Source organism: Canis lupus, chromosome 26, assembly GCF_048164855.1.
Source record: "Canis lupus baileyi chromosome 26, mCanLup2.hap1, whole genome shotgun sequence".
In the NCBI taxonomy this organism is placed as follows: domain Eukaryota; kingdom Metazoa; phylum Chordata; class Mammalia; order Carnivora; family Canidae; genus Canis; species Canis lupus.
In genome coordinates, this window is record NC_132863.1 from 23,834,698 (window position 1) to 23,853,146 (window position 18,449).

The following is an 18,449-nucleotide window of genomic DNA, read 5'->3' on the forward strand; positions in this document are numbered from 1 at the left end:
ATATATCTAGATATGTTTTGGTATTCAATTCCATCGATCTATTTACCTTTATTCCAATATCATAACCTTTTGATTTTAGTAAGTCAAGAAATCAGGTAGTATTATTAGTAGTATGAGTGTTCTTTTTCAAGATTGTTTTGACTGTTCTTGGTCCTTTAAGTTTTCAAACAAATTTTAAAATCAACTTCTCAGTTTTTTCTAAAGCAATGCTTATTGGAGTTTTGATTGGGGTTGCACTGAATCTACAGTTCAGTTTTCAGAAAATTAGCATTTTGACACTGATTTTTCCCATCTATGAACATGGTATATCTCTCTATTGATTTAGGTTGTCTTTGATTTCTTTTTTTCTTTTTAGCAGTGTTTTATGGTTTCCATTGAGGTCTTACCTGTTTTTTGAAATCTTTAAAGTATTTTTTTTTCTTTAAAGTATTTTAAAATTTTGATGCTATTGCAAGTGGAAATGATTTTTAAATTTTTTGTTTTTTTCTTTAATGTATTCGGTTGATTCTTTAAAAATTTTTTTACATAATTTCTCATATTATTGTATTTGCTTTGTCATTCTCCGCATATTATTTTTATTCTTGCCAAAGTAAGTTGCAGACATAATGTCCTTTTATCTCTACTTACTTACTAAAAACAAGGAGATTCTCTTTCATAACCACATTGTAATTATCAGAATCAGAGAATTAACATAGATATAGTACTGCTTGCTGGCTAATCTACATACTTCATTCAAATTTTGCCTCTTGTTTTACTAATGCTAGTTATAAAATTATGTTTGAGGGTATATCCAGTCCTGAATCACATGGTGCATTTTTTGGGTCAAGTCTCTTTCATTTCCTTTAATCTGGAAAAGTTCCCACAAATTTTGTCTTTTGTGACCTTAGTATTTTTTGAGTACAGGCCATGTACTTTTATTTTATTTTATTATTATTTTTTAAAAGATTTATCTATTTATTCATGAGAGATACAGAGAGAGTAAGAGACAGGTAGAGGGAGAAGCAAGATCCTCACAGGAACCCAATGTGGGACTCTATCCCGAATCCTGGGATCATGCCCTGAGCTGAAGGCAGATGCTCAACCGCTGAGCCACCCAGGCATCCCTGTACTTTTATTTTTTAAATAAGTTTGTTTGGGCAGCCCCCGTGGCACAGCAGTTTAGCGCTGCCAGCAGTCCAGGGCGTGATCCTGGAGACCCTGAATCGAGTCCCACTTCGGGCTCTCTGCATGGAGCCTGCTGCTCCCTCTGCCTGTGTCTCTGTCTCTCTGTCTCTCTCTCTCTCTGCATCTCTATGAATAAATAAATAAAATCTTAAAAAAAAATAAGTTTGTTTAAACAACACGATGCTTGATTTGAAAAGTATCCAGGATTCATTTTTTTTAGAGTAATTTATCCCTGCTTAAAAACAGATTGTCTTACATGTAACAGCTATGTACAAAAACTGTTATAAAATTCACCTTGGTTTTACAATGATAAATGAAAAACATTAAAATTCCATAATTGAACAAGGAATTCAAGGATTTTCATGTTCTTTTTTTGTTAAACAGTGAGACAAAATAATTTACCAGAATATAAAGATAAGAGTTTAATAAGCATGCTACTATGGAGAAAGGGGTATTGTCACAGAAGCAGTATTTTTCCTCATTGCATTTCTACTTTATGTTGATCAAAATACACCATTATCCATTTAGTTTTTTAAGAAATGCAATATGCTTGTGCACACACACAGTTACTTTATGAATAATAAGGAATAGGGAAGAGGAAAATGAAAGAATCGAGAAAACTATACTGTAGTAGTATGTAGTTAGTTGAACTAAATTGTAGTTTTCTCATTGTGAATGTCTTCTTGGTCTGTAGGAGCAGAGCTTTAGAGTAAAGTAACAGGTTCCCTTCTTAATAGACACCTGTCTGCTGCTAGAACACATCAGTTGTATCTTTATTCTCCATTTCCTACTGTGCAAGTGTGTCTTTTTCGTTGATTGGCTGCCCTTCAAATTGGAATCTGATCTGCCTCATTGACAAACCCTGTCATTGATAATAGGCTTTCATGAGTTTACAAAGTGGTGTATGTATACTTTTTAAAGTGCACCACAGAACCATCCTACCATGCCACCTTGGAGTGAATATGATCGTTGCTCTCAGGCTTGACTCACTCCTTGGGCTTTGCAGTGGTCATAGCAAGTGCCTGAGTTCCCTCAGCTGTCACTTCACCAAAGAGGTACCAGGTCCATACTGACTAAGCACATAAGCAACACCAGGAGTAGCAGAAGAAGAACAGTTACTTTCTACAAAGCTCCCCAGTCTGGGTTTGTCTGATGTTTTTTCACTATTAGATTCAAGTAATAAGTTTTTGACAGAAATATTTCAGGAGCAATGCTGTCCTTGGTACATTAGAAGACAAACAATTGCTTTTTGTCTGATTTCTCATAATAACTTCAGTCACTTGGTTGAGGTGGTTGTCTGCCATTTTCTCCATTGTAAATAAGAAGCATCTTGTGAAACGATACTTTGAGTTTATATAATTAGCCTCATCAAACTTTCTTTTTTTTTTTTTTTCTCATCAAACTTTCAACCACTAGTTTTAGCATCCCCAGGTGAATGAGTCTTGCCTAAAACGGTCACTATTCTGATTGTTGTCAAGTGGCAATTTTTAAAAATTTATTTGACATTTGTTAATTGAAATTCTGCAGTAAGGAAGAGCCTTCTTCTCTCCCTTATTTGTTTATTCATTATGGATTTATGGTTTCTTACTTAACTATTGAGTTATCTGTTACTGTCATTAGCTTTAATGCATGAATTGTGCAGAGGTGGCCATTGGGACTCCCTTCACCATGGCTTTTGTGTCCTAATAGGTCCCCCTCATTCCAAACATTTTTTTTATTTCTTTGCTTTCTGGCCCAGCAAGATGTGTCTGGGTTTAACTTATATTTTCCAGCTCCTGCTTTGGAATCAGCCATTTTCCCAGGGATCTCAGGATCCTCTTAGTTCAAAATAGTGTACATGATATGTACTTCTATGTCTGTATCTGTCTGTCTTTACATATGTTGGTTCATACTGATGTCTTCAATTCTCATCTCCTACTGCAGGGTTCGTTCTAGCTTTACCCCTTTCCGTATTTATAACTTGCTGCACCAGCAGTGAGAATCCTGACTCGCGTTATCTACTTTGATCATTTGCTCAGTTCAGAATAAACATTTAATTATTTCAGAACTCCCAGCCCATTCCATTGTGAAAAACAAATCTAGTAAAAAGAGAGCTCACTGTTTATAGTTTTAGTTCTTGAGCCCAAGTGTACATAGTTAAAATAGCGTGTTCAAAAGTTATTTGGATTAGATCCACTCCTGTCCTCCTTCAGTGTGGTTCTGTTAATCATTTGAAATACTTTAACATTTTCTGCTTATATGTATCACAATAGTTTCTCTTCTCAAGGCTGTGGGAAAACAGGCTCTCTCCTGCATTGGTTAGGAATACAAATCCATGCAATTTTTTTGAGGGGAATTTCACATTAACCAAATTACATTTGCATTTAATCTTTGACTCAGCATTTCTACTTCAGGAATTTACCCCGAAGATGCACCTTTTAACAACACAAAAGTACAGATTCATGAGGTTGTTCAAGACAGTAGTATTTCTATTTGTGAAATGTTAAAAGCCACCTAAGTGCCAGTACATGGGGGAATGGGTGCATCAATAAACTTTGGTCCATCTGCGTCATGGATTTTTATGCAGCTGAGAAGAGAATGAAGACTGTCTATGAAATGATTGAATGATTTCCAGAATATATGGTTGGATGAAAATAGCAAGTGCTAAATACTGTGTATGGCATGCAATTTGTTTGTCTAAGAATAAAGGGGAAATAAAATGGATGTGCATATTATCATTTGTGCAAAAAAGAGCCACTAGAAGAAGAAACCAGAAACTGATAAGATGGTTTACCCAACAGGGGATGGATGGGAACGAAGTGGACATTTGGAGGTGAAATGGGAAGAGAAGGGTTGAGGGCAGTGTCAATTCTCTGAGCATAACCTTTTATATAGTTTGGGTTTTATAACTATATTATCTTTCACAAACTTAAAAATAGTAAATAAAATAATAAAGAGCAGGAAAAAGCAAAATAGATTACAAACAAAAGATGAAGCTAATGCTGTTAATAGTGATAAAATTCTTTTGATGTGGTCAGACACCTCAGTTTCACTCTTCCTTCTGAAGGTCAGTCCTGGAGCTGTCATTTATCCTATTCCTTGTTTGTAGAGGGGCCAATCTCCTGAGAAATTTCCAGGGGCACAGAACTTTAGTGCTAAAACTGAGAAAGTCCCAGGCAAATTGGAGTGAGTTGATTACCCTGTTTGATGTACAGTTTTCCCGGGCTTTCCTTTCATCACCACCTTGGGAATTCTTTTTACTTGTCTCCTGTAGATATAGTTTCTCTCCTAGCTCTTGTTTGGATATAATTTTTGTTTTAGTTTGGTTTGTTCTTTATTGATATTCATTTGTGTAACAGATTCTCCAGTTGCTTCCCAAGAATAGGTGCATAGAAGGTTAACAGTTTGAAACCTCACATATCTTTATCCTGTGTTCCAAGCTGTATTATTGGTTTGACTTAAGAATTTTAGAAGGGCATCTGGCTGGCTCAGTCAGAAGAGCAGTGACTCCATCTCTGGGACATGGGTTTGAGTACCACACTGGCTGTAGAGATTACTTAAATAAATAAAACTTTAGAACAAAATGTAGAAAATATTACATTCTGGGGCACCCAGGTTGGTACAGTTGGTTAAATGTCTGTCTATTGCTTTCAGCTCAGGTTATGATCTCAGGGTCATGAGATTGAATCTTGAGTCAGGCTCTGTGCTCAGCGCAGTCTGCTTGAGACTCTATCCCCTTCTGCTCCTTCCCACCCGCACTTGTGCCTCTGCGCTTTCTCTCTCTAAAATCAATAAATATATATATATATTAAAGAGAATATTATTTTCTTTAAAACTGCTCTTGAGAAACATCAATGCCATTCTGATTCTTTTGTATGTGATGTGTTCTTTCTGAATGGAAGATTTTAGGGTCTCTTTCAGTTCTCTTTCTGAAATTGTATGGTGCAGTGCTGTGGAATGGGTCTTTTTTCATTTATTGTGCAGGGCATTTTGCTTTATAAACCTGGAAACTCAGGTCTTTTCATTTTGGGAAAACTTCTTGCATTACTATCTTTTCTGTTTTCTCTTCTTGGAACTTCTATTTGTTTGATGTGGGACTTTCTTGATGTAACCAATTTTCTTTTTCTTCTGAGTCAGTTCTTTGGAATATAACCTATTTGTTGTTGTTTCAGGGGGTTTTGTTTTGTATCATTTTGTATTTCTAGCAGATTGCTCACATTCACTGATGTTCCCTTATTTGTTTTTTTTTTTTTTAAAGATTTATTTATTTATTTATGATAGACACAGAGAGAGAGAGAGAGAGAGAGACAGACAGACAGACAGAGACACAGGAGAAGGGAGAAGCAGGCTCCATGCCAGGAGCCCTCCAAACAGGCTCCACTCCAGGATCACGCCCTGGGCCAAAGGCAGGCGCTAAACCGCTGAGCCACCCAGGGATCCCCTTATTTATTTGTTTAAATAGCATTCTGTACTTTTTGTTTGGGGGCTCTTTGAGAACATTTACTATGAAATCTTCATTATCTCTGTTTCCTTTCATGCCTTTTTGTTTTTGGTTGCTGTTTCATATGACAGTTGTCCTCAAATATCTGGTGGCCCTGGATAGGTCACTCACAGTGAGAGAATTGGCAGATTCTGTGGGCACTATTTGTTGGATGTGATAGATAGTGGGAACCCAGATGCTTTTTTATTTTTATTTTTTTGGAATCCCCAGTTATCTACCAGAAGGTGTTTTCTGATAGACTGGTCACTTTTTCTGGGAAGAGAAATCCTTTTCTCTCTTGCCAGCCACTTGAGAGCAGGCTAGGGCTGGGATTGTAGAGCTACTTTATTAGGAAAGCTTTGGGAGCCAATTTGGAGAAGGGAGCTGATGGTGTCCCTGTTTTGGATATGGTCTTTGACTTACTGCTCCTGTTTAGAGTGAAGCATCTCACTACCTCCCTCACTCCTTGAGCTGGTGTCTTCTATTCTGGACCCTCTCTGGTTCAGTCTAATTAGAATTAAGTCTCCTATTTTCTTCTGAGTCTAGAGATGGATATTGCTTAATGATTTGGGTACAGAGAGGGGACCTGAGGGGTCGAACTTCTGAATCAGACTTCCAACCAGTTCTGTTTTCATTCCCATGCCTCGTCCCTGTGTGCAGTGGTTTCTGGTACCTTTAATCACTGCCCTCTTGGGGGTTTTGCAGTACTAACTGGCCAACTTTTTGGCTTTGACCTCTGCAGCCTCAAATGACAGCTTTCTTTTTCCCTGCTGAGTCAGTTCCTGTCTTCCTGCTATCCATCTTCCAAAATTCTGTCGGCATCTCTCATCTGCTGCCTTTTCCTCCCCCTTTCCCTTTGTCCATTGATACCTTTATTATTCCCTTAGGGTCATTCTAAAGAGACTTCTTTAGAAGTCTTAGGTCCATTTTGCCATGTTTAAATGGAAGCTCAAGCCTTTGTGCAAAGAAAGTGGGAAATGACCATGACATCCATACCAGACCCTACCTGGTCCCTACCCCTCCACCTGCCACCCAGGACTATGGCCCTTGTTCCTTCCCTGTAGCAACCACTATCATTTATGTGTATCCTTCCTATTCACATAAATCCATTAAAAATGTGTGATCTCTTTGTTTATATAGGTGTATTTTTATTTCTTTCAACTACTGTTTAATAGTGTATCATATCAATATACCTGATGTTATGGATGCCTAGGTTTTTTGTTTTTTTTTAAGATTTTATTTATTTATTCATGAGAGACACACAGAGAGAGGCAGAGACATAGGCAGAGGGAGAAGCAGACTCCTTGAAGGAGCTTGATGAAGGCCTTGATCACAGGACTCCGGGATCACGACCTGAGCCAAAGGCAGATGCTCAACCACTGAGCCACCCAGGTGCCCTGTGTTTTTTGTTGTTGTTGTTGTTTTACGATTACAAACACCACTGCAGCAATTTCTTTTTCACTTTTGTAGTCTCCATGTGCAAATGCATGAGAATTTTTCCAGAGGACTACTTCCTTAATGTTTTAATGGGTAAAATGGAGGTGATTTTGGAGGCTTTCTCTGAGGCTTGATGAAAACATTTCATTAATTTTTAAAAAGATTTTATTTATTTATTTATTTGAGAGAGAGAGAAAGAGCATGAGCAGAGGTGGGGAAAAGAACGGGGGTAGAGGGAATGAATCTCAAGCAGACTGTGCTGAGCGTGGATCTCATGACCTGAGCTGAAACCAGGCATCTGAGGCCCAACCTACTGAGCCACCCAGGTGCCTCTAAAATCTAAAATATTTTGAGAACTGAAAACTGTTTTTCCTAAGTCATTTGACAGTAAAATGTGCCTTGTCTAAACTCATTTGGAGGCAAAACTCTGGGACTGATAAGGCTATTTTAGTTGGTATATCCATACATGTTATTTCAAAAAATATTAACATGTGTTAATATATGATAATTAAAACTATATGCAATGTATTACCACCACCAAATTAAAGAAGTCCTGAATTCTAAAGCCCATCTAGATCCAAGGTTTCAGGAGAGGGAGATCATGAATCTGTGGTCACCTTACCATTGACTAGAAGCTTTACAGTGGTGGGTGGCAAATCATAGATGAGAGTTTGTTTTATATCTGGTTGATGGAAGCTTCTTTTTTGTCTTTAAGAAGAACTCAGACAGTTTTTTTCTCTTTAACTGTACTCCAAGAGTGTTCATTTTTTAAATAACAGCTCTTTTCTTTCTTTGACAGCTATAATGTTGAAACTGCTTGTGATAATGCTAATGGAGTTCAAATTCAATAGAACTTTTTTTTACATTATTTTTTTAAAATGATGAAATCTTTTCTCAAGCATACACAGAGGTTGCTTTGCTAGTTTTAATTCCTCTTTAGGATTCATATAGCAAAATTAAAACCTCACAGACTATTGTGCCTCCATTGTCTATCGTTGAAGTTTACCTTTAGATCTATAAACTTTCTGTACACGTTAATAGTTTTTATGTGGCTTTTATGGATTCCGATTAAAGTCATTCATGTTTTTCAGAACTATCAGTTAAATTCAGTAAGACATTTTTATCCCAGCTTCATCAAGATGGAACTCACAGAAAGTGGCTATTAGTGTATTCATAAAGTCATGCAATCATCGCCATTGTCTGATCCCAGAACGTTTTCGTCACTCTCCAAAGAAACCCCATATCCTGTAGTGGTCATTCTCTTTGCTCAGTTACCAGAGCTTTCTAAAAAAGCAGATCCTCCCCTTTTCTTGCTTTTTTTAAAGAGTGTCTTGGCTCTTGTCTTCATTTGCAGAGTCAAGTTGTATATATAAAAAAAAAGCTTCATTGAAATTTTATTGAATTTACAAATCATTTTGAGGAGAATTGACATCTTTACAATGTTGAATTTTCTTAAGATAGAAGGTGGTATGGCTCTGTTTAAATTTTTTTTTTCTGTTTAAGTTTTAAGCCTTTCCTTATAAAGTTTTATTTTCTTCATAAGATGATTGTATTCCTTTTGTGAAATTTGTCCCTGAGTTATTTTAAATTCTTTGTTCTTATAAATTACATTTTCTAATTGGTGATGTTATTGCTGAGTTTTTAATGTGCTTTTGAATCTTACAACCTTGCTGAATTTCTTACTAGGTCTGAATCTCTTGGCTCTTCAATGTAGATAATTATACTGTCTGGAAATTAGAACACTCTGTCTCTTCTAATCTCTTCTTTTTTTTTTTTTTTAATAAGTATTGTTAGAAATTCTAGTATGCTGTTGAGTGGTCGGCATGCTCTTAGTTTTATTTTAATAATTTATATTCAGCAGCTCTCAAATCAGCCTTCCCTAAGAAACCATACTCATTTCTTGCTCAGGAAATGCTTATCAGATCTACAAAGAAAGAAAAGGCATACCTGAGATTTGTTTATATGTTTTTCTAGTTCAGAACGTAATCTTGGGCAGTTGAAATTTTAGTGTTCTGTTTTACTCATGTTTGGGGCTTGTTATATTCACAGTGCCTTTTATTATTTTTTAAAAATATCTGACTTGGGATGCCAGGCTGCCTCAGGTGGTAGAGCATGCACCTCTTGATCTCAGGATTGTAAGTTTGAGCCCATGTTGGGTGTAGAAATTACTTAAAAATAATATCTTTTTAAAAAATCTGACTTATGGGAAAATATTCAGGTTTATTTATTATTAGTATTCCTTAGCTTTTTTTCCAGTTGCCTTGCCAAATTAATATACTTTGTGTATTTTAAGAACGCATATTTGTGTTAGGAAGTGAATATAGGTAAAAACTATAGGCAAGTATTCTTTGTGCTGCTTTTACTCTTCCAGCATTTCTGTAAATATGAAATTATTTCCAAATGTGAAATTTTTTGAAATGTGTTTGTTTGTAAAAGTAACGCATGCCCGTGATCAGTGTTTAAAAGGATCCAGAACAAAGAACTGCAAATGACTCAATTTAAAGATGTGCAATAGACTTGAATAGACATTTTAAAAAGGAAGATAAGAGAATGGCTAGTAAGCATATAAAAAAGTGCTCAATATCTTTAATTACCAGAAAAATGAAAAATAGGGATGCCTGATGGTTCAGTAGTTGAACGTTTGCCTTTGTCTCTGGTCGTGATCCCCGGGGTCTTGGGATCAAGTCCCACATCAGGCTCCCTCACAGGAGGGAGAACTCTGCCTATGTCTCTGCCTCTCTCTATGTCTCTCATGAATAAAAAAATACATCTTAAAAAAAAAAGAAAAGAAAAAACCACTATGAGGTACCACTGCATCCCGCTAGCATGGCTAAAGTAAGATTGACAGCACCATATGATGAGGATTTGGAGCATCTGGAGCTCCATGCAGTGCCGCCATGGGAATCTTTGGAAATGTCTGTAAGTTGTTTGTTTGTTTGTTTTAAGCATCCGTCCCTTGCCCAGCAATTCTGTGCCTAAATATTTACCCACATGAGATGAAAACCTGTCCAGAAAAAGGTGTGTGCAAGAATGTTCATAGTAGCTTTGTATTCATAAGAACCCGAATCTGGAAATAATACAGATGTCGTTCCATAGGAGAATGGATAAACACATTTGTCTATATGAATACTGCTCTGTAATAACAGATAGTAGCTTCTAATGCTGACTAGAGCACACATGAATTTCCTTAACATTAGATACTGACACAAAAGAGTATATATTGTATGATTCCATTTCTGTAAAGGCCATGAATAGGCAAAAGTAATTTTTCATGATAGAAATAAGAACAGTTGGGGTACCTGGTGGCTATGTGGTTGAGCATCTGCCTTCAGCTCAGGTCATGATCCCAGGGTCCTGGGATCGAGTCCTGCATCGGGCTCCTCGTGTGGGGAGTCTGCTTCTCCCTCTGCCTGTGTCTCTGCCTCTCTGTGTGTGTCTCTCATGAATAAATAAACAAAAATCTTAAAAAAATAAAAAATACAAGGGACACCTGGGTGGCTCAGCGGTTGACTGTCTGCCTTTGGCTCAGGGCATGATCCCGGGGGCCTGGGATCAAGTCCTGCATCAGACTCCCTACAGGGAGCCTGCTTCTCCCTCTGCCTATGTCTCTGTGTCTCAATCTGTCTCTGGTGAACAAATAAATAAAATCTTAAAAAAAAAAAAGAAGAACAATCATCTCACTGGGGAGGGAGGGGTAGTATAGAGTCCAGGTTGACTAGGAAGGAGTACAGAGGGACTTAGGGATGTTGGACATGTCCTGTATCTTGATAAGCATTTGTCAAACTCATCAGGTAGTATACTTACGATCTGTGCATTGTACTCTAAGTTATACCTCATTTTAAAAAGTAAGAGAAAGGACACAAGGGATATACAATTGATCCAGGGGCATTCCCCTTATATAAGTGCAATGTAATTATCACACTCAGGAATTTAACATTATTGCAAAAGTTTTTGTTTATTTATTCATGAGAGACACAGAGGCAGAAACACAGGCAGAGGGAGAAGCAGACTCCATGCAGGGAGCCTGATGCGGGACTGGATCCTGGAACTCCGGGATCACATCCTGAGCCGAAGGCAGACACTCAACCGCTGAGCCACCCAAGCGTCCCTGTCATAACATTTTTAAATAAGGTTTCAGCGAGATCACTCATTACCTGTTATTTATTTATTTTTTTAAGTTTCTTGAGAGAAAATATCCTTGCCAAAAAAAAAAAAAAAGTCTTGAGTCTGAGGGCATATTATCTAATGCCCATGATTCTCAGTAGCTGAGTTCATTTTTGTCAGAGGTCTACAGTGTTCAAAGGAAAGTTATGATATCAAATGTCTGAGGTTTATATGGAAAGATTAAGGATCTTAAAAAAGGCAGAATTAGAATCACAGCTTTTGTTTTCATTTTAAGTGTTTTTGTACTATTTGCTTCTTAATGAAAATATATGGCTTTGGAAATTTGGGGTAGTTTGAATTGCAAACAAGCAGGCAGTATTTGTTTAATTAAGATTTGTAGGGCACCCTGGGTGGCTCAGTGGTTTAGCACCTGCCTTCATGCCCAGGGTGTGATCCTGGGGTCCCAGGATTGAGTCCCACATCGGGCTCCCTGCATGGAGCCTGTTTCTCCCTCTGCCTGTGTCTCTCATAAATAAATAAAATCTTAAAAAAAAAAAAAAAAAAAAAAAGATTTGTAATCAACACCAGGTTCCCCTAGACTCTGGAAAAAATCTAAAGGAGTGAAATTCTCTTTTAGTGACTAAGCTGTCAAAGAAGCATTTACCATTATAATGTTTTAAATGTTATTTTTTTATCTAAAAAAAAAATACATGTTAATCATAGAAAATACCCCAAATCAAAAACAAAGTCCTCACAATTCTGCCACCTAGAGGTGCTATGATGGCTAACGCACGTGTGGAGTGTTGCTGTTGTCTTTGTGCATACAGGCTCACCTGATTTTTCTTTTTAAACAGATGAAGTAATCATACCATGTGAATGTTAACTGCGTAATTTACTTGCTGCATCATCAGCATTTCTCATGAAGTATTCTACAGCTTTATTTATTTATTTATTTATTTATTTATTTATTTATTTAGAAAGATTGTATTTATCCATGAGAGAGAGAGAGAGAGGCAGAGACACAGGCAGAGGGAGAAGCAGGCTTCATGCAGGAAGCCCGATATGGGACTAGATCCCCGGACTCTGGGATCACACCCTGAGCCAAAGGCAGATGCTCAACCGCCGAGCCACCCAGGCATCCCTCTACAGCATTACTCCAAATGACTGTCCATAGTAGTGTTCCTTGATGGAAATTCTGGAATTATTGTTTTAAAACTTTTTTATTGTAGAAATGTAAGAGTAAAACGCAACATAAGTGTTCAGCTTAATGAATATCATAAAGTAAACACACTTGTACCTGCCACTCAAATTAAGACCTGGGGAGTGTGGCTGGCAGCCAGCAGCCCTTAATACCCTTTTCCACTCACAGCTCCCGTCTTCCCCTGAAAGGTAGCTACTATCCTGTTTCCAAGTTCTGTTCTTGCTTTTCTTTGTTGTTTCCCAGCTGTGTTTGCACCCCCAACATTGTGGGTTAGTTTGGCCTGTTTTTGGACTTCTAAAAAATGGAGTCATTACAGTATGCATTCTTTTGTGTCTGGCTTCTTTCACTTAGCATTTTGTTTTTCAGATTGGTGTACATTGCTGTAGTGGCTGTAGTTCATTCATTTTTTATTGTACATTACCTTGTTTTGATCTTACTTATGATGGGCACTTTGGTTGTTTATAGCCCAGGTTTTACAGATGTCACTGGCATAAATACTGAATGTGCTTCATGGTGTCTGTGTGCGGGGGGGTGCATGTATTTCTCTAGGAAATCCGTATGTAGGACTGACATTGCTGGATGTTTGTCCCTTCATCCGTGCCAGATAATTCCAAACTTTTCTCATATGGTTGCATCCATTTTCAGTCTTTTTTCTCATCCTCATTAACACTACTTAGTATTGTTAACTTTAATTTTAGCCATTCTTATGGATGTGGTGATATCTCAGTGTGGCTTAATTTACATTATAATGTGTTTTCCATGGTCAGTAAGGTTAAATAGGTTTATGTGTGAATGTTGGCCATTTGGGTGTCCTGTTTGGTTCAGTGCTTATTAATTCATGGCCTTCTGCCTATTCTTTTCCTGGGTTTCTATTTTCTTATTGATTTATATAATCTAGATATAAGATCTTTATCAGCTATATGAATTACAGATACTTTCTCCAACTCTAGAGGTATTTTGCTCTTTTTTACTCCGTTAATGGTGTCTTGTGCAGAACAGAGGATCTTAATTTTATTATAGTTCCATTGATCGACTTTCTCCTTTTAGGATGTCATGCTTTTCACATTCTGTGTAAGTCTTAGAAAAAGAAGTGTTGGGTTAAGAGGTTTTTAGATTTTCACTTACAGTGTACTCTGCCACTGGCAGTGCTTGAACCTTTTGATACCATTTTTCACAGTGTGGGCGCGATCCCCCCCTTTCCCAGAACCAGAGTTCTTTGTTCGTTAGTGAGTATTTTATCTTAGTTTGCTCCTGAGACTCAACAAATTTGTTGCATTATTTGGTGCACATGGCAGCCACTAAGCATAATTCCAAGATTAATACTAAAAATATTCTTTAGCTTTTGATTCTGAGGAACATTTATAGCTGGTAGGAAAAGAGATAAAGATCTAAAAAATTGTTTTCTTTTTATTAATTTAAATTAGCATGATTTGGGCTTAAATTAATGACAGCAAATTGATGAAGACTTAATATAATGGATCAAGGGATCCAGGAAATTGATGAGTTAGAATTCTGTAGATTTCTTTTATAAATTTCTAGTGTGTTTGTAAGAGGCAGAATCATGACTTGATCTACTTTTTTTTCCATATACTTTCTTAAAGAAGACATCCTTACCCTGATTTACCTCTGCTTTTCCTCTCCCTGGCCCCAATATTCATTCAGAGTTCTTCCTAATCTGTGAGGTGGGAGGTGTCCCCTTGATTTTCCCTGGGAATGGGTAGAGTTGAACTCACACTGCCACAGAGCCCTGGAAGAAGGAGCTTCCTTTAGAGGAGGAAATCTGCACCCCCCCCCCCCTTCCAGTTTAGTTCACTGACACTTTCCTGGGCCTCATCACAGTCTAAGTTCTCCTCCTGCCTTTAGACTTTCCATTGCTGCCAGAATGAAATCCCTACAACTCACATCATGCCTCTCTCTGTGCCTTCAGAGACTCTCAGACAGAATCTTAGTCCCTCAGCACAGTGTCTCACCATCTGCCCAGCTGCTCGCTCTGCACTCTCACGCACCTAGTCCCCTGCTGAAATCTGCAGTTTCTTCGCATGGAGAACATTGCTCATCCCGTTATCTAGAATACCCTCCTGTCTGCTACAGCCAAGCCATCTACCTGCTAGCTAATTTCCTTTAAAACTCAGCTTAAGCAGCACATCTCTTTGTAGGCCTTAGTTCCAATGCCCTCTTTCCTCCAGTTTACAGAGTTAGATGCCCCCTGTTCTGGACTGCCACAGCTCTCTATACCTCTGTTGCTGTGCTTTGTGTTGTAATAAATTTGATTTTCTTTCTTACTCAGTTGAGCCTCCTTGAAGGCAGAGGCCCGATTCCCCCTTCTTTTGCCTCCCCTCCTCCAAACTAGCATGGTGTAGCTTATAAGAGGCGCCCCATGAACATTTCCTGAGTGGACTGAATGTAAAATTATTATTTCATGATGTACATACATAAAGAACTTGTGGAGAAAGAGATCAATTAGAAAGGGTTTTAGGAACTTACCGGTGTTCTAAATCTCTCTTCTCCTAAAGCAGTGTGCATTTAGGAGTGACTGCTGTGCCTGTAGGATCTGTTGGGTTTTGCTCACCTGAGTTGTGCCTTGCTGTCACAGAAGGATGCCTTGCAGTGGTCTCGCAGTCCGGCTGCTGTGGAGGGAGAGGAGCCGGAGGACACAGCCGATGTGGAGAGCTGTGGGTCTAACGAAGCCAGCACTGTGAGCGGTGAAAACGATGGTAAGTACCCCTCATGGGATGGACCAAGAGCTTCACATAGTTGCTGGCAACTAACCTTTATTTCCCTCTCTCCCAGTTTCTCTTGATGAAACATCTTCGAATGCATCCTGTTCTGCAGAATCTCAGAGTCGGCCTCTTTCCAATCCCAGGGACACCTACAGGGCTTCTTCACAGGTAGGGAGGAGAATTGGTGGCTAGGCTAGGGGTAGGTGAGGCCAGGCACAAGACAGGACTCTTCCTCTGTAGTTAACTGTGTGTTTCTGGAGAGCAGAGCAAATCGGTGTAGTCTCCACCTTTTAGTACAGTTAAAAGTGGGCAGTGGATCTGAGAGCAGAGTGGTTGTTTTTTTCCTCATTACCACAAATAGGTAGTTGCGCTCCTACTTCTGACAAACAACGGCACCATCTAGAACGCAGATACCACAGTGCAGAGTGGGGAACACTCGAGCTTGGGAGTCAGCACTTGGAATTATGGCCCTATTGCTTGCTAGCTTTGGTGCCTTGGGCAAATTCCTTATCTGTAAAACAGGGTGACAATACATTCCATTCTGCTTGGGGTGTTGAGCACAGTGGCCAGCACCTGGCTTAGTAACGTGAGTCCATGCTGCTCTTGCCATTACCTGCCTGAGCTGGTTGAATGTAGCTCTGTTGTACCAAATGGCGGTAGAGACATGGTGGAGAGGGACTGCTTTTGTGGCCCTGTAGGTGACTCAGGCTCCTTTTGGAATCCCTTGGGCATCTAGGCAAACAAGCAAAAGAAAAAAACTGGGGTGATGCTGCCGCGAGTTGTCCTGACTCCTCTGAAGGTAAACGGGGCCCACGTGGAATCGGCGTCAGGTATGTGCAAACTTGTGATATGATGCTCCTTTCTCAGGTCTTGGGGCCTTGCCCCCTCTGGCAGCAGTGTCTGACCTAGGTGACGTGGTGCCCGTTGAGCCAGGAGGCCCTCCCAGCGGGCAGCACACTGTGGTGGTGAGGCCTGAGCTAGGTTCCGGTGCTGGGCTCTGCCGTGCACACCGCCCTTGGCCTCGCAGGGCAGTGTGAGGGTCTGATGAAAGTGTGCAGGTGCTTGGTAAAGGTGCAGTGCTGTGCAAACTAAGATGGCGGTTTGGCGTTCTTATGGGATATGGTAAAGCCAGACCGTGAGGTGGTGATCTCTGACAGCCCAAGGTTGGGCCATGGAAGCACCCGCTATTTCTGGCAGCGTCTCAGGGAGAGCTGGGAGAAGTAAGCTTGTCTGAGAGCCCTGGGCGCGGCGGGTGATGCTCTTGACCAGTGGAATGCTGTGCCTTCAGGGTTCTCGGGCCGCCACGCCGATGGCGAGAGCGGCAGCCCGTCCAGCAGCAGCAGCGGCTCTCTGGCCCTGGGCAGCGCTGCTACTCGTGGCCAGGCCGAGGTCGCCCGGGACCCTGCCCCGCTCCTGAGAGGCTTCCGGAAGCCGGCCACAGGTGAGTGGCTCGGCACTCATTTCTCTGCCTGTAAGGGGGGCCCCTGCAGGCCTAGTGAGAAGAGGACAATCTTCTGTTTCACTTCCTTTACCAGTTTATTTTGACTTCTTGGGTGGCCCTCTATTTTTTTGTTTCTTACCTTGTATTTTGGTTATTTTACATGTAGATCTTCTCTGCTAGACTGTGAGGGAACTTCTAGGCAGAGATGGTGCCACATTGTTCCTTGTATGTCCCTGCAAGGGCATGGCCTGTGCCTGCCTTGGTACTGCTTAGTAAGTGTTTGGGTGAGTGAAAATTGTTTCTGAGCTGCTCAGGGAGGATTCCAGCATCCGTTTTCTCTCTTTGGTAGCATCTTGCCACATTTATTCTCAACATCCAAAGTTTTGGTCAGGCACCCTTTTTTCTAGCCTGGTCAGAATGTTGAACAGAAGGAAGCCTGTGTTGAACTTGGAGGTTGCAAGCAAATTCAGTAGCGTGCTCCTCCCACCCCTCAGTAGGGCTATTTGCAAGGCCAGTATGCTGTTTTCTAGTTTGGAATTTATTTCTCAAAACCCACATGCTGGTTATTTGTTAGATGGGCTACATGAAACCATTAAGACTAGCCTTGGCTTCTGAAAATTAGAATAAACCATTGCCCACGTGAGAACTGGGTTTGCCGTCTTGCTGCTTTTCCAACTCATCCGTAGTGCTTAATGTCTCATAGGTCTCTATTCTTAGTGATTTTTTTCAAGTAAAAGTAACATTTATTGAGGTTTCTGTGAGAGATACTGATATCTCAGTGGCTTTAAACAGCCTAATACCTTTCTATGTGGAAGCATAGCTCTCTATCCCGTTCCAGGGAAGGCTTCTGCAGTTTCCTGTAGTATACCAACTAGATTTGCTTTTAGACAGCTTCCATCATTTCACCAGTTGGCTTTGAGGAGCCTGTTCTCCAGCTTTGGAGGGAAGCTCACAGCCTGCCCCCTTGTCTGTTTTTCTTTGGGAAGAGCGTCCTCTTCAGCCTGTGTCACAGCATGGTACAGAGTCTTGTCTGAGAGGATGCAAGCCCAAGTGTTCTCTTAGGTTTGATGGCAACGACAGTTACCTGAAGAGGATAATTGTGACGTGTAGGTTAGAGTGGACTGGATGTATATGCAGATAAGTTCTGGGTAGTTTGGGTGCTGCCACTAAAATTTTTCCCTCAGTTGGCATTTGCTCTTTTGTTTTAAAAGCTGAAAATCTATACCTTGCTTCTTGCTGCTTTAAAATCACAGGTCAGATGAAGCGCAACAGAGGGGAAGAGATAGATTTTGAGACGCCTGGGTCCATTCTTGTCAACACCAACCTTCGGGCCCTGATAAATTCTCGGACCTTCCATGCCCTGCCAGCCCACTTCCAGCAGCAGCTCCTCTTCCTCCTGCCTGAAGTGGACAGACAGGTGCAGATGGGTAGCCACCTCTTTGCCTCTCTCTGGGTGGGCTTCTGTTCCCTTTCTGAGTTTCTTTATTGTGCTTTTTGCCTTGATCCTTCTAGGTGGGGACAGATGGCCTATTGCGTCTCAGCAGCAGCGCACTGAATAATGAGTTTTTCACTCACGCGGCTCAGAGCTGGCGGGAACGCCTGGCTGATGGTGAGTCGATGTTCTCAGATGGCTTGAGAGGTACCTGCCATGTGTGGTGTCACTTGTCCTTGGTATTTAAAACCCAGGCATTCATTTTGTACCAGTCTCTTTACTTTCTTTTCAATGTGTATTTATTATAAGGCAGGCTTTCCTCACAATGTTGTTGAATGTGGTGGGTGTTAAATGTGCTGTAGCTTTAAAGGTACAGAGTGTTTGGGCTTTGCTATTTTGAGTGTATATATCCACCTGTATCACTTCGTTGTCATTAGAGCCATCTATAAACTCCTGTTCTTTCCAGTAATCCTGGTGTTGTCTGGATAGGT

At 40.1% G+C, this 18,449-nt stretch overlaps 1 protein-coding gene and 1 pseudogene across 5 annotated transcripts in view; one reads left to right on the forward strand and one right to left on the reverse strand.

The window, feature by feature from the left end:
• The window catches only part of ASXL1 (ASXL transcriptional regulator 1), a 78,906-nt gene that overhangs the window by 53,700 nt on the left and 6,757 nt on the right, over positions 1–18,449 (forward strand). For 3 of the 5 annotated variants that reach the window (XM_072800524.1, XM_072800525.1, XM_072800523.1), the window contains exons 5-10: positions 14,959–15,079; positions 15,156–15,253; positions 15,822–15,915; positions 16,374–16,526; positions 17,780–17,943; positions 18,039–18,135. In XM_072800524.1, the coding sequence (XP_072656625.1) occupies positions 14,959–15,079; positions 15,156–15,253; positions 15,822–15,915; positions 16,374–16,526; positions 17,780–17,943; positions 18,039–18,135 (727 nt within the window). The remainder of the gene's footprint in view (positions 1–14,958; positions 15,080–15,155; positions 15,254–15,821; positions 15,916–16,373; positions 16,527–17,779; positions 17,944–18,038; positions 18,136–18,449) is intronic. The other 2 variants (XM_072800526.1, XM_072800527.1) reach the window with 2 other exon arrangements.
• On the reverse strand, positions 1,765–2,177 carry LOC140618305 (small ubiquitin-related modifier 2 pseudogene; annotated as a pseudogene).